Raw genomic sequence first — 12,551 nt, forward strand, 5'->3', positions numbered from 1 at the left:
ATGGTGGAAATGGCAGAGGATGATATGTTTAATGTGGAGGCTGGTGGGGTGGAAGGTAAGTTTTTCATTTTATTTTCAACATCCAATATTGCAGATAACTGAAAGTGAAACTTCGAAAGCAGCAATGACCTCTTCATCACGGAATTGAACCCCGGTCTCCCACATAACAGATGGGATACTCACCACTACACTAACGAGGAATTGATGTTTGGCAGACCATAGGTAATTTAGATGATTTTTAAAATTCTTTCATGGGATGTGGGCATCGCTGGCAAGGCCAGCAGGTGTTGCTCATCCCTAATTGCCCTTGAGAAGGTGGTGGTGAGTCTACTTCTTCAACCGCTGCAGTCTGTGTGGTGAAGGTTCACCCACAGTGCTGTTAGATGGGGAGTTCCAGGATTTTGACCCAGCGACGATGAAGAAACGGCGATGTACTTCCAAGTCAGGATGGTGTGTGAATTGAAAGGGACTGTGCAGGTGGTGTTGTTCCCGTGGACCTGCTGTCCTTTTCCTTCTTGGTGGTAGAGGTCGTGGGATTGGGAGGTACTTTCGAAGAAGCTTTGACGAATTGCTGCAGTGCTTCCTGTGGATGGTACACACTGCAGCCACGGTGCGCCGGTGGTGGAGAGAGTGAATGTTTAAGGTGGATGAGGTGCCAATCAAGCGGGCTGCTTTGTCCTGGATGGTGTCGAGCTTCTTGAGTGTTGTTGGAGCTGCACTCATCCAGGCAAGTGGAGAGTATTCCATCACACTCCTGACTTGTGCCCTGTAAATGGTGGAAAGGCTTTGGGGAGTCAGGAGGTGAGTCACTCACCACAGAATACCCAGCCTCTGACCTGCTCCTGTAGCCACAGTATTTATGTGGCTTGACCAGTTAAGTTTCCAGTCAATGGTGACCATCAGGATGTTGATAGTGGGGAATTCGGCGATGGTAATGCCATTGAATGTCAACGGGTGGTGGTTGGGCTCTCTCTACTTGGATATGATCATTACCTGGCACTTGTCTGGCGTGAATGTTACTTGCCACTGATCAGCCCAAGCCTGGATGTTGTCCAGATCTTGCTGCATGCGGGCAGGGACTGCTTTATTATCTGAGGCATTGTGAATGAAGCTGAACACTGAGCAATCAAAAGCGAACATCCCCGCTTCTGACCTTATGATGGAGTGAAGGTCATTGATGAAGCAGCTGAAGATGGTTGGGCCTTGGACACTGCCATGAGGAACTCCTGCAGCGATGTCCTGGGGCTGAGATGATTGGCCTCCAACAGCCACCGGGAGAGAAACTAGAGAAAGATGTGAGTTCAGGGCTAGGACAGGGGGGATCCGTGGGGGAAGTTTGACTTGGCGGGCTGGGGGAAGGGAGGGAGCGGCAGGTGGACAGATGGTCTCAATCTTAGTGATAAAATAGTCCATGAGCTCCGCACAATTTTTGTGGTGAGGGTGGAGGAGGCAGGGGGCTCAAGGAGTTTCTTGTAGGAATAATAATTTGTAGTGAAGAAGAGATTCTGGGGGTATCTTTACAGTCCAGGATGATCCTGGAATAGTGAGCAGTTTTCTGTCTCTCTCTGTTCAGGGCTGGTGAATTAGCCCGGGTCTGTTCACAGAGCGATTCTGCGTTTTATTTCTTCCTCATTATTGTGGTTCTGACATCGAGGTGAAGAGTGAGGCAGAGAACAGATTTTAAAATTGCTGGAATATCAGTGAAATTAAATCATGGAAAGTGGAAAAGTCCGAGTCAGTTTTTCACTGTATTTTCCTCATCCGATGTTGCTGATAAATGAAAGTGAAGCTTCTAAAGGCAGACCTTCCCGTCGGGGAATTGACCCCAGTCTCCAGGGTGAGAGACACTGATACTCACCATGACACTAACGAGGAACTGGAGCCGGAAGGGGATGTACGTTCACCACAGATGCTTCAGGTTTCAGTGAATCTGTTTGAATTATTCATTTGATGACAGTATGTTTAACTTTCCACGGACCACTGTTGAAAGAAGAATTACCGACCACTTTTCCATCTCCTGTTGGATCGTGATGTGGGGAGTGCGGGAGAGAGTGAGACAGAGAAAGAGACAGAGATCTTCTCAGGAAAATATAGAAAATATGAGGCACATACACAGACAGACAGACACAGACAGACACACATGCACATGGATTGACTCAGAAATACTGAGAGTCAGAATATGGATAAATTGGCTGATTTTTGTTTTATTTCTGTCGTAGATTTCGTGAAATCTTACAGATCAATTGAAATGAGCATAAAACTCGAGGTACTCAATGCCGTGGAATTTTATTTCACTTCAGAATGATTAATTCTACAAGAAACTTGTTGAATTTTGAAACGCAGAGATGAAAGGGGTTGATAAATGACGGGATCTGAAGTCTGTCAGATTTGAATCTGCGCGGGGGAAATGAATGAATTTCTAATCTGTCACCTAAACCACTAGTTCGTAAAAATTGCAATTGTTCTGCATCCAGTCCACAAATAGTCTCCGTACAATAATATTCTGAAAGTGACAATCACCTGTTTATTTTTCTATGTAGTTTTTTTTCAGGAAGAAGCTCGGCGAAGACATAAAATTAAAGTTGGCGTCTTATAAATGCTTCCTCCCCGTCGGGGAATTAAATCCCGGACAAAGGTGGGGCAACTCACCACGATAAGAGAGAAAGAAAGAACGAAAGAAAGACAGAGTCAGTTGTCGTTGTCTCACAAAGAGATGGAAATGTAAAAGGTTCTTTCAACAGTGGCACGTGGAAAATGAAACAAACTGTCATCAAATAAATAGTTAAAAGAAATGCACTGATATATGAAGCATGTCTAACACCATCTGGGCTGAGTGCACACTCACTGCAGCAGTTCCTCGTTAGTATAGTGGTGAGTATCCCCGCCTGTCACGTGGGAGACCGGGGTTCAATTCCCCGACGGGAAGGTTGAACTTTTGCAGCTTTCAAAACCTTTTCTCTCATTTATCGACAATATTGGATGCGGAATGTACAGTGTAAAACTGACTCGGAGTTTCCCACTTTCCTCAATTTAATTTCACTGATATTCCAGCGATTTTAAAATCTGCTCCCAGCTTCACTCTTCACCTCGATGTTCGACTGGCTTCTGTGATGGTGGGGATTTCGGGAGGAGGCCGAGATGGATCATCCACTCGGCACTTCTGGCTGAAGACGGTTGCTAACACTTTGCACTCACGTGCTGGGCTTTACCATCTTTGAGGATGGGGATGTTCACAGAGCCTCTTCCCATTAGTTGTTCAATTATCCACCATCATTCACAAATGGGTGTGGCAGGACTGCAGAGCTTTGATCTGATCCGTTGTTTGTGGGATCGCTTAGTTCTGTCTACAGCATGCTGCTTCCACTGTTTGTCAAGTCGTCCTGTGTTCCTTTCAGGTTATTGGTGTGTGTATATGTCTGTGTGTGAGTGTTTTTGTCGCTAGGAATGTGTGTGTTTGTGTATGTGTGAATATGACTATGTCTGTCTCACTTGTTATATGCGTTTCTGAGTGTCTCTCTTTCTTTCTATCTGTCACTTTTTCCCTGCTCCCCAAATAATTTTTCTCTGGACCTTGACTAACAAAGAGATAGAAAGTAAGTCTACTTTCAACAGTGGCATGTGGAAAGTTAAACAAATTGTCATCAAAGAAGTAGTTAAAATAGATTCACTGAAACATGCATCCTTTTTATTGCTGTATGTGAGATCTTTCATGTCTGCGCCTGTTCCGAGACCTGTCTCTCTCCCTGTATTGCCATCTTTTTCTTTCCGTATGTCTCTCTCTATTTAGCGCTAGTGACAGCGCGATTCTGCGTTTTGTTTCTTGCCGATCATTGTGGTTCTGACATCGAGCCGAAGAGTGAGGCAGAGAGCAGATTTTTAAAATCACTGTGAAATCAAATTGTGGAAGTGGGAAAGGCCGAGTCAGTTTTTCATTGTATTTTCAACATCCAATTTTGCAGATAAATGAAAGTGAAGCTTTTAAAGCAGTAACAACCTCCTGCATTGGGGATTGGAACCCCAGTCTACCACAGGACAGACAAGGATAGTCCCCAGTACACTAACAAGGAATTGATGCAGGCTAGAAGGTACATTCACCACAGATGCTTCATGTTTTAGTGACTCTTTTTGAACTATTGTTTGATGACAGTTTGTTTAATTTTCCACGGGCCACTGTTGAAAAAAGACTTCCCGACCACTTTTTCATCTCTTTGTTCGATTATGTCCAGAGTAAAATTATGTGGGGAGCGCGGGAGAGAGTGAGAGAGAGAAAGGAGAAACAAATCCATTCAGGAAAACATCGAAAATGTGAGACACACACAGACACACGCATGCATCGACAGACACAAAAATACACAGAAAGACACACCGACACAAAGAAACAGACACACACGCATACATATAAACATAGAGTGACTCAAACATAGGGAGAGACAGACCAGAGGGAATTTGGACGATTTTTTTCATTCTTTCATGGGATGTGGGCATCGTTGGCAAGGCCAGCAGGTATTGCTCATCCCTAATTGCCCTTGAGAAGGTGGTGGTGAGCCTCCTTCTTGAACCACTGCATTCTGTGTGGTGAAGGTTCTCCCACAGTGCTGGTAGATGGGGAGTTCCAGGATTTTGACCCAGCAACGATGAAGGAACAGCGATGTACTTCCAAGTCAGGATGGTGGGTGAATTGAAGGGGAATGTGCAGGTGGTGTTGTTCCCATGCTCCTGCTATCCTTTTCCTTCTGGTGGTAGAGGTCGTGGTTTTGGGCGGTCCTTTCAAAGAAGCTTTGGCGAGTTGCTGCAGTGCATCCTGTAGATGGTACACACTGCAGCCACGGTACGCCGGTGGTGGAGAGAGTTAATGTTTAAGGTGGATGAGGTGCCAATCAAGCGGGCTGTTTTGTCCTGGATGGTGTCGAGCTTCTTGAGTGTTGTTAGAGCTGCACTCATCCAGGCAAGTGGAGAGTATTCCATCACACTCCTGACATGTGCGTTGTAGATGGTGGAAAGGCTTTGGGGAGTCAGGAGGTGAGTCACTCGCCGCAGAATACCCTACTTCTGACCTGCTCCTATAGCCACAATATTAATGTGGCTTGACCATTTAAGTGTCTGGTGAATGGTGACGCCCAGGATGTTGATGGTGGGCGATTCGGCAACCGTAATGCCATTAAATGTCAAGGGGAGGTGGTTGGACTCTCTCTTCTTGGAGATGATCATTGCCTGGCACTTGTCTGGCGCGAATGTTAGTTGGATGTTGTCCAGGTCTTGCTGCATGCGGGTACGGACTACTTCATTATTTGAGGGGTTGTGAATGAAACTGAACACTGTGCAATCAATGGTGAAAATCCCCACTTCTGACCTTATGATGGAGTGAAGGTCATTGATGAAGCAGCTGAAGATGGTTGGGCCTCGGACACTGCCCTGAGGTACTCCTGCAGCGATGTCCTGGGGCTGAGATGATTGGCCTCCAACAACTACTATCATCTTCCTCTGTGCTAGCTATGACGCCAGCCACTGGAGAGTTTTGTCTCTGATTCATATTTACTTCAATTTTATTAGGGCTCTTTGATGCCACACTCGGTCAAATGCTGCCTTGATGTCAAGGGCAATCACTCTCACCTCAACTCTGGCACTCAGCTCTTTTGTCCATGTTTGGACCAAGTCTATAATGAAGTCTGGAACCGAGTGGTCCTGGAGGAACCAAAAGTGAGCATCGGTGAGAAGGTTATTGGTGAGTAAATGCCGCTTGATAACACTGTCGACGACACCTTCCATCACTTTGCTGATGATTGAGAGTAGACTGATGTGGCGGTTATTGGATGAATTGGATTTGTCCTGCTTTTTGTGAACAGGACATACCTGGGCAATTTTCCACTTTGTTGGGTAGATCTCACTGTTGTAGCTTGGCTCGAGGCGCGGCCAATTCTGGAACACAAGTCTTCAGCACTACAGCCAGGATTTTGTCGGGGCCCTTTGCCTTTGCTGTATCCAATGCACTCAGCCTTTCCTTGATATCAAGTGGAGTGAATCGAATTGGCTGAAGACTGGCTTCTGTGATGGTGGGGATCTCAGGCGGAGGCCGAGAAGGAGCATCCACTTGGCACTTCCAGTTGAAGATGGTTGCAAACACTTCATCCTTGTCTTTTGTACTTACATGCTGGGCTCTGCCATCATTGAGGATGGTTGTCCATCACCAATCAGGACTGGATGTGGCAGGACTGCAGAGCTTTGATTTGATCCGTTGTTTGTGGGATTGCTTCGCTCTGCTCCATAGCATGCCACTTCCGCTGTTTGGCTTGCATGTAGTCCTGTGCTGTATCTTCATCAGGTTGGCACCTCATTTTAGGTACGCCTGGTGATGCTCCTGACACGCTCTTCTACACCCCTCATTGAACCAGGGTTGATCCATTGGCTTGTTGGTAATGGTAGAGTGAGGGATATTTCGGGCCATGAGGTTACAGATTGTGGAGGAATACAATTCAACTGCTGCTGATGGCCCACAGCACCATATGGATGCCCAGTTTGGAGCTGCATAGATCTGTTCTGAATCTATCCCATTGAGCACGGCCACCACACAATATGTTGGACAGTGTGAAGACGGGACTTTGTCTCCACAAGGACGAAGTGGTGGTCACTCCTACCAATGCTGTCATGGACAGATGCATCTGCGACAGGTAGATTGATGTGGATGAAGTCAAATCGGTTTATCCCTCGTGTTGGTTCTCTCACCACCTGCCACAAGCCCAGTATGGCAGTTATGTCCTTCAGGACTGGGCCAGCAGTGGTGCTACCGAGCCACTCTTGGTGATGGACAGTGTAGTTCCCCACCCAGAGTACATTCTGTGCCCTTGCTACCCTCACTGCTTCCTCCAAGTGGTGCTCAACAGGGAGGAGTAACAATTCATCAGCTGAGGGAGGGCGGTCAGTGGGAATCAGCTGGAGGTTTCCTTCCCTTTTTTGACCTGATACCATGAGATTTCATAGGGTCCGGAGTCAATGTTGTGGACTCTCCTGTCACTCCCTCCTGACTGTATACCACTGTGCCGCCACCTCTGGTGGGTCTGTCCTGCAAGTGGGACAGGACATACCCAGGGATAATGATCGAGGAGTCTCGGACTTTGGCTGAAAGGTATGATTCTGTGAGTGTGGCTATGTCAGGCTGTTGCTTGATCAGTCTGTGGGACAGCTCTCCCAATTTTGGCACAAGATCCCCGGTTGTTCATGAGGTGAACTTCGCAGGGTCGACTGTGCTCATTTTTCCTGACCCTTGTCCAGTGCCGGGTGGCCCGTACTGTTTTGTTCTTATTACGACTTTTACGTAGTGGGATTGTGCAACTGAATGGCTTGTTAGGCCATTTCAGAGAACCGTTAAGAATCAATCACATTGCTATTGGTCTGAGGATGGCATGTTTCCTTCTCTAAGGGGGGCATTAGTGAACCAGAGGGATTTTTATGACAATCCAGTACGTTCACGGTTACCATTTCTGATAGTGGCTTTTCAGTCCCGATTTTATTTCATTAACTGATTTTAAATTCCCCAGCTGCTGTAGCGGAGATTTTAACTCATGACTCCCGATTATTAGTCCAAGCCTACTGGATTACTAGTCCAGTAAAATAATTACTATGCTGCCGTACCCTGTCCCTTGGACTTCAGGGAGAGGAGATGAGAGCTGTACCAGGGTGGTCGAACAGTGTGAGAGAGAGCAATGGTTTTAATGGGGACAACTGCATCAAAAGTGGAGGTGAGAGTGTGATTGAGCAGATCGGTCGCTGCAGAAATGTCGTGGTGAATGGAGGGCCAAAGGCTGGACAGTTGGGACTTTGAAATTGTGATTGTAAGTGACTTGGAGGGAGTGTTTTTTTGATGGGTGAACACAGAAGGAAGTGGGTTTTGGAGGGGGAAGGGGGATGTGGGTACAGAGGGATACAAGGAAGTGATCAGGGATGGCCTTATCCGTGAGTGTAGTGATGAGTGTCTTCGCCTGTCACGTGGAAAGACAGGGGTTCAATTCCTCTGACGGGGCGATTAAACTTTCTGCCTTCAAAAGCTTCACTTTCATTTATCTGCAATATTGGATGCAGGAAATACAGAGCAAAGCTGACTCGGAGTTTCTCACTTGCCACAATTTAATTTCACTGATATTCCAACGGTTTTAAAATCTGCTCTCTGTCACTCTTCACCTCGATGTCAGAACCACAATAATGAGGAAGAAATGAAACGCACAATCTCACCGTGAATAACATCAACAACAACTTGCATTTATATCGAGCCTTTTAGGTAGTGAAACGTCCCAAGGCGCTTCAAAGGAGCGATTTTCAAACAAAATTTGACACCGAGCCACGTGAGGAGATATTAGGACAGGTGACCAAAAGCTCGGTCAAATAGGCAGGTTTTACAGAGTGTCTTAAAGGAGGATGTGAAAGGTGCTATATGAATGCAAGTTCTTTGTTTCTCACAGGGGGCCGTGTCTTGTTCCTTGTCTCATTGAGATCTCAGTTAATTGGTCTGTTCTCTCCACAGATGGGGCCCGACTCGCTGAGTGTTTCTAGAATGTTGTGTGTGACTCGGGTTTTAGAGTAAATGATAAAAGGACTGTCGTCAAACACTAGGCCATGAGCTGCTGCCCAGCTGCTGAGTGACCTTTCGGGACATTGTTGCTTGCTTCCCTTCAGCTTGTGGTTCTGGATTTTTGGTGCACTGTCCCTTTAAGAGCTGTGGTCTGCCTGCAACGGTCAGACAAGTCGCAAAGGCTCCCAGAACTATGCTTGGCTCTGTCTTTCACTGAGGTGCAGAGATCAGCCAGACTTTAATGTAAATTCCATCAGCTGGCAGAAAAGAGTGAGTAACAACTCGTTTGAACCTGGAGTGTGAGCTGCGGCCAATAATAAAGTGAAAAATTATCTTATAAGAACAGAAGTGGGTCATTCAGCCCCTCGATTCTGTGCCGCCATTCAGTCAGATCATGGCTGATCTGTACCTCAACTCCAATTACCCGCCTTTGATCCATATCCCTTGATATCTTCATCAAACAAAAATCTATCAATCTCAGTCTCAAAAATTATTTTGAGTTAACTACCGTTAGCCAGAAAGAGAGGAAATCAGGAAGAAAATGGAGTTCCAGAGAAAGAGGGAATAAAAGAGGTAGATTAACAGACAGAGAAATTTGGGAGTCAAGTAAAAGGAGTGTGTGTGAGGGAGAGAGGCCTGGGCATTGGGAGAGACAGAAAGAGGGGGAATGAGTGAAACAAGGTGACACGGACTGTGCTAAATTACATCGTGGGGCGATAGAGGGAAGAGCAGGACCGGCCTGGGAATGGGAGTACAGAAGATTCAAGTAAAAATGTCACATTGGTGAACTGGGTTTCGATATTTCATACACTGTGTGCTGTTGGTTTCAATCTTCATGTAATTTATTAAACTTAGAAATTGTGACTCTGTCATTGTACAATTCATTGTTCCAAAAGGTTACTCAGCTGGTCGATGTGTAATGTTCTGTCACCTTAATGAGTGTGATAGTCAAAGGTCAGATGGGACCAAAACTTATTTGTTCAGGAGTCTGTAAGTAATATGTGATGTCAGTCGGGATGCGATCTAATTGTCCCATTCGGGGTTTATTTGCAATATAAGTATCCCGCTGTTTTAACTTCGTTACCTGACTATTGCAGTTCGCATAGCTCTTCACAGCACCGAAAGAAATCGTCTTCGCAGAGAAATGCGTTTGTCGCGATTTACGGAGATACAATTCATTTATTATCCTGTTCTGGCAGCAATTGGAGTACCTGGTAAGTCATTATCAGCACGTACGGTGTAAGTAACAGAATGTTTAACGATATTGCTGTTTGTGCTCTGAGCCTGGTAAATGTAGAATGTTATTCTTCACCGTTTTGTGATCGTTAAAACTTCCATCCTTGTCCCATTGGTCAATGCACCGAGTAACTCACCCTCGCTCTGTGCTGAACTGTCGAGTCTGGGGTCCAAATGTGTCCTTGGTGCTCCCTGGCCAGGCAGGGGTAAAACAGGCAGGGCGCACAGTCCTGAGTGTAATCCACTGCCTCCTGGTGGAAAGCGTGCCTGTTGTGGAGATCGGGCGAGGAAGGACCGGGTGAGATTGTCGTGTTTCCCGAGGACCGATCGCCTGGGGTTCCGGAGAGCAGATTGCGGCTGTGTATCCCGGCATGAGTCAGTGTCTTCAGGATAGAAGGACAGGGAACAAACGGAATACGCATCAGATAAATAAAACATGTGACAGAAACTGTCCTCCTCACTCGAAGGTACAATCTTGTGTTCCCGTCAAATGTTCCTCTCAGATCATAATTATATTTCAGCAAAATGGCTTCACAGGACTTTTGATGTATTTGATGTTTAAAGTATTGTTTGGACTAGTTGAATGACGATGACTGTATACTTCAGTCCATGTGTGTTATTGTGGAGAGTGGGGAAACCAGTCTTGACACTGGTTCGGGAGGGGGATTAGCTGGAGACCATGAGTGAGAGTTGGCGGTGATTTGTTCTTATACCGCGCGGCTCCTGGGATCAATCTCTTATTCCGAGGATCCGACTGTCCTTTGTTTTTCTCACGCCTTGTGCTGAGATATAAAGACTGGACCTGGTTATAACTGGAGCACGTTACAGAATTAAATTCCTTGACATATTGTGTCATGATCCATTCACAATACTCCACTGGAAACCTCATCTAATTAATTACTGAAAGATGACGGGCAGCAACTCAATACCAGGCTCGTGTTTTCAATGTATTTTCTAAAATCAATGTCTCTGGTATTGTGTGGGTCAAATCATTAGGTTTTTCCCCCGCATTACGATTTAAACCAAATCCAGAGTCACCTTGTCTGTATTTCCTGATTTAACTCGTCTTGTCGCCTTTCACTTTCATAGTTGGTGACGTCCTGCCCCGCGGACCTCCCAGTGTCGGAATCGACTGAATAAACTTAATCTCAAGGATCACAAGTGAGGACTCAGCTGTCGGGTGAGGGATCCCGGGACGACCGTCACCCGAAAGGAACCTCCCAGAATGAGCTGCCCCTTCGGAACAGGAGGCAGAAGCCAAGGGGAAAAACCAATAAATAAACACAATCATAGCCCATGTACATCGGTTAAACTGAGAGCTCATTGATCAGCCCGGTTAGTGATTTCACTGTTTCTGTCTCTCTCTTTCTCTCAGTGAACTTGCTGGCGATTGTGATCCTGTCCCGTGGAAAGTGCGGTCTCTCCAAATGTATCACTCGCTACCTGGTGGCCATGGCGACGGCGGATCTCCTGGTGATTGTCTGTAATGTGATCTTATATCGGATTGCTCATCTTTATTGGTGGGACACTTTCCTGCTCTACACTCCTGTTTGCAGATTTATTCTCTTCCTGGCTCCTACTGCCACAGACAGTTCTGTTTGGTTAACGGTCGCTTTTACCTTTGATCGTTTTGTAGCCATTAGTTGTCAGAAGCTGAAAACAAAATATTGCACCGAGAAAACTTCACTTGTGATTATCGTGACTTTGAGCGCGCTGTTCGGTTTAAAGAACATTCCCCGGCCCTTCGTGTATGTTCATTACCATACTGTTAACAATATACCGTGGGGTTGCCTTGTATCATCACAGTTTTATATTCTACCCACATGGATCGCATTTTCTTGGATTGAACAGCTGTTAACCCCGTTGCTTCCATTCTGTTTGATTTTATTGTTTAACGCTCTCACCGTCAGACGCATTTTAGTGGCCAGTCAGGCCCGAAGGAGCCTCCGGGACCTCAGCAATGGTGAGAATGACAAGGACCCTGAGATGAAGAACCGCAGAAGGTCCATCGTTTTACTTTTTGCCATATCCGGCAGTTTTATCCTGCTCTGGATGACAACGGTCGTATATTTTTTATATTATCGAATTTCAGGTGTCTTTAACCGCCGATCTTTGTTTAACCCTTTCGCAACTTTCGAACAAGCGGGAATTCTGCTTCAGCTTCTGAGTTCCTGCACGAACACAGCCATTTACACAGTGACCCAGAGTAAGTTCAGAGAGGAGCTGCTCAATGCGATTAAATATCCGTTCACTCTAATTGGTAAACAGGTCAAATGAGGAAAACGATTGAAGTGAAGCGGGAACTGACTCCCAACATCACAACTTAATTCCAGATCACAATTATCACCTCAATTTACCAAAGGGACTCAGCATCAGGGCCATCGATATCTCCTTCAAACACATTTCTAATCAAAAGTTAGATCAAAATTAAATTTAACAGCAGCCGACATAAAATGAACAAAACTTTTCTCAAAACATGTTCCTGTATTCAGATCATTTTTTAAACACGTCCTCAAGGAGTCTGACCTGAAATGTAATTGTCCGGAGGAAGGGCTGTGAATTAGCGACTGGATATTAGTTTCCACCGGACCGGACTAATAATCGAGCCCCGCCTACAGCATCTGTGGGGTTAATTCCCTTTCATTTCCGTGCCCCCTGAAAGCATTCCTGTAACTCCGATTGTCTGTGATATTTGAACAGCTGTTAATCCTCAATAGTCTGGGAATTACTGGTGTTGATCACACTCAAGGAATGT

General features: G+C 45.8%; 1 protein-coding gene across 1 annotated transcript; it reads left to right on the forward strand.

The window, feature by feature from the left end:
* On the forward strand, positions 1-12,073 carry LOC137302290 (probable G-protein coupled receptor 139). The gene is made up of 3 exons (XM_067971932.1): positions 1-55; positions 9,658-9,774; positions 11,172-12,073. The coding sequence occupies exons 1-3, from the start codon at positions 1-3 to the stop codon at positions 12,071-12,073; spliced, it is 1,074 nt and encodes a 357-aa protein (XP_067828033.1).
* Positions 12,074-12,551: the final 478 nt, after the last annotated feature.

This window comes from Heptranchias perlo, chromosome 35 (genome assembly GCF_035084215.1).
Source record: "Heptranchias perlo isolate sHepPer1 chromosome 35, sHepPer1.hap1, whole genome shotgun sequence".
Taxonomy (NCBI): Eukaryota; Metazoa; Chordata; class Chondrichthyes; order Hexanchiformes; family Hexanchidae; genus Heptranchias; species Heptranchias perlo.

Coding starts and splice junctions, on each gene's coding strand:
- LOC137302290 (XM_067971932.1), top strand. CDS start 1: ATGGTGGAAATGGCAGAGGATGATATGTTTAATGTGGAGGCTGGTGGG. Junction 56..9,657: donor GGAGGCTGGTGGGGTGGAAG/GTAAGTTTTTCA, acceptor TGACTATTGCAG/TTCGCATAGCTCTTCACAGC. Junction 9,775..11,171: donor GGCAGCAATTGGAGTACCTG/GTAAGTCATTAT, acceptor TCTTTCTCTCAG/TGAACTTGCTGGCGATTGTG.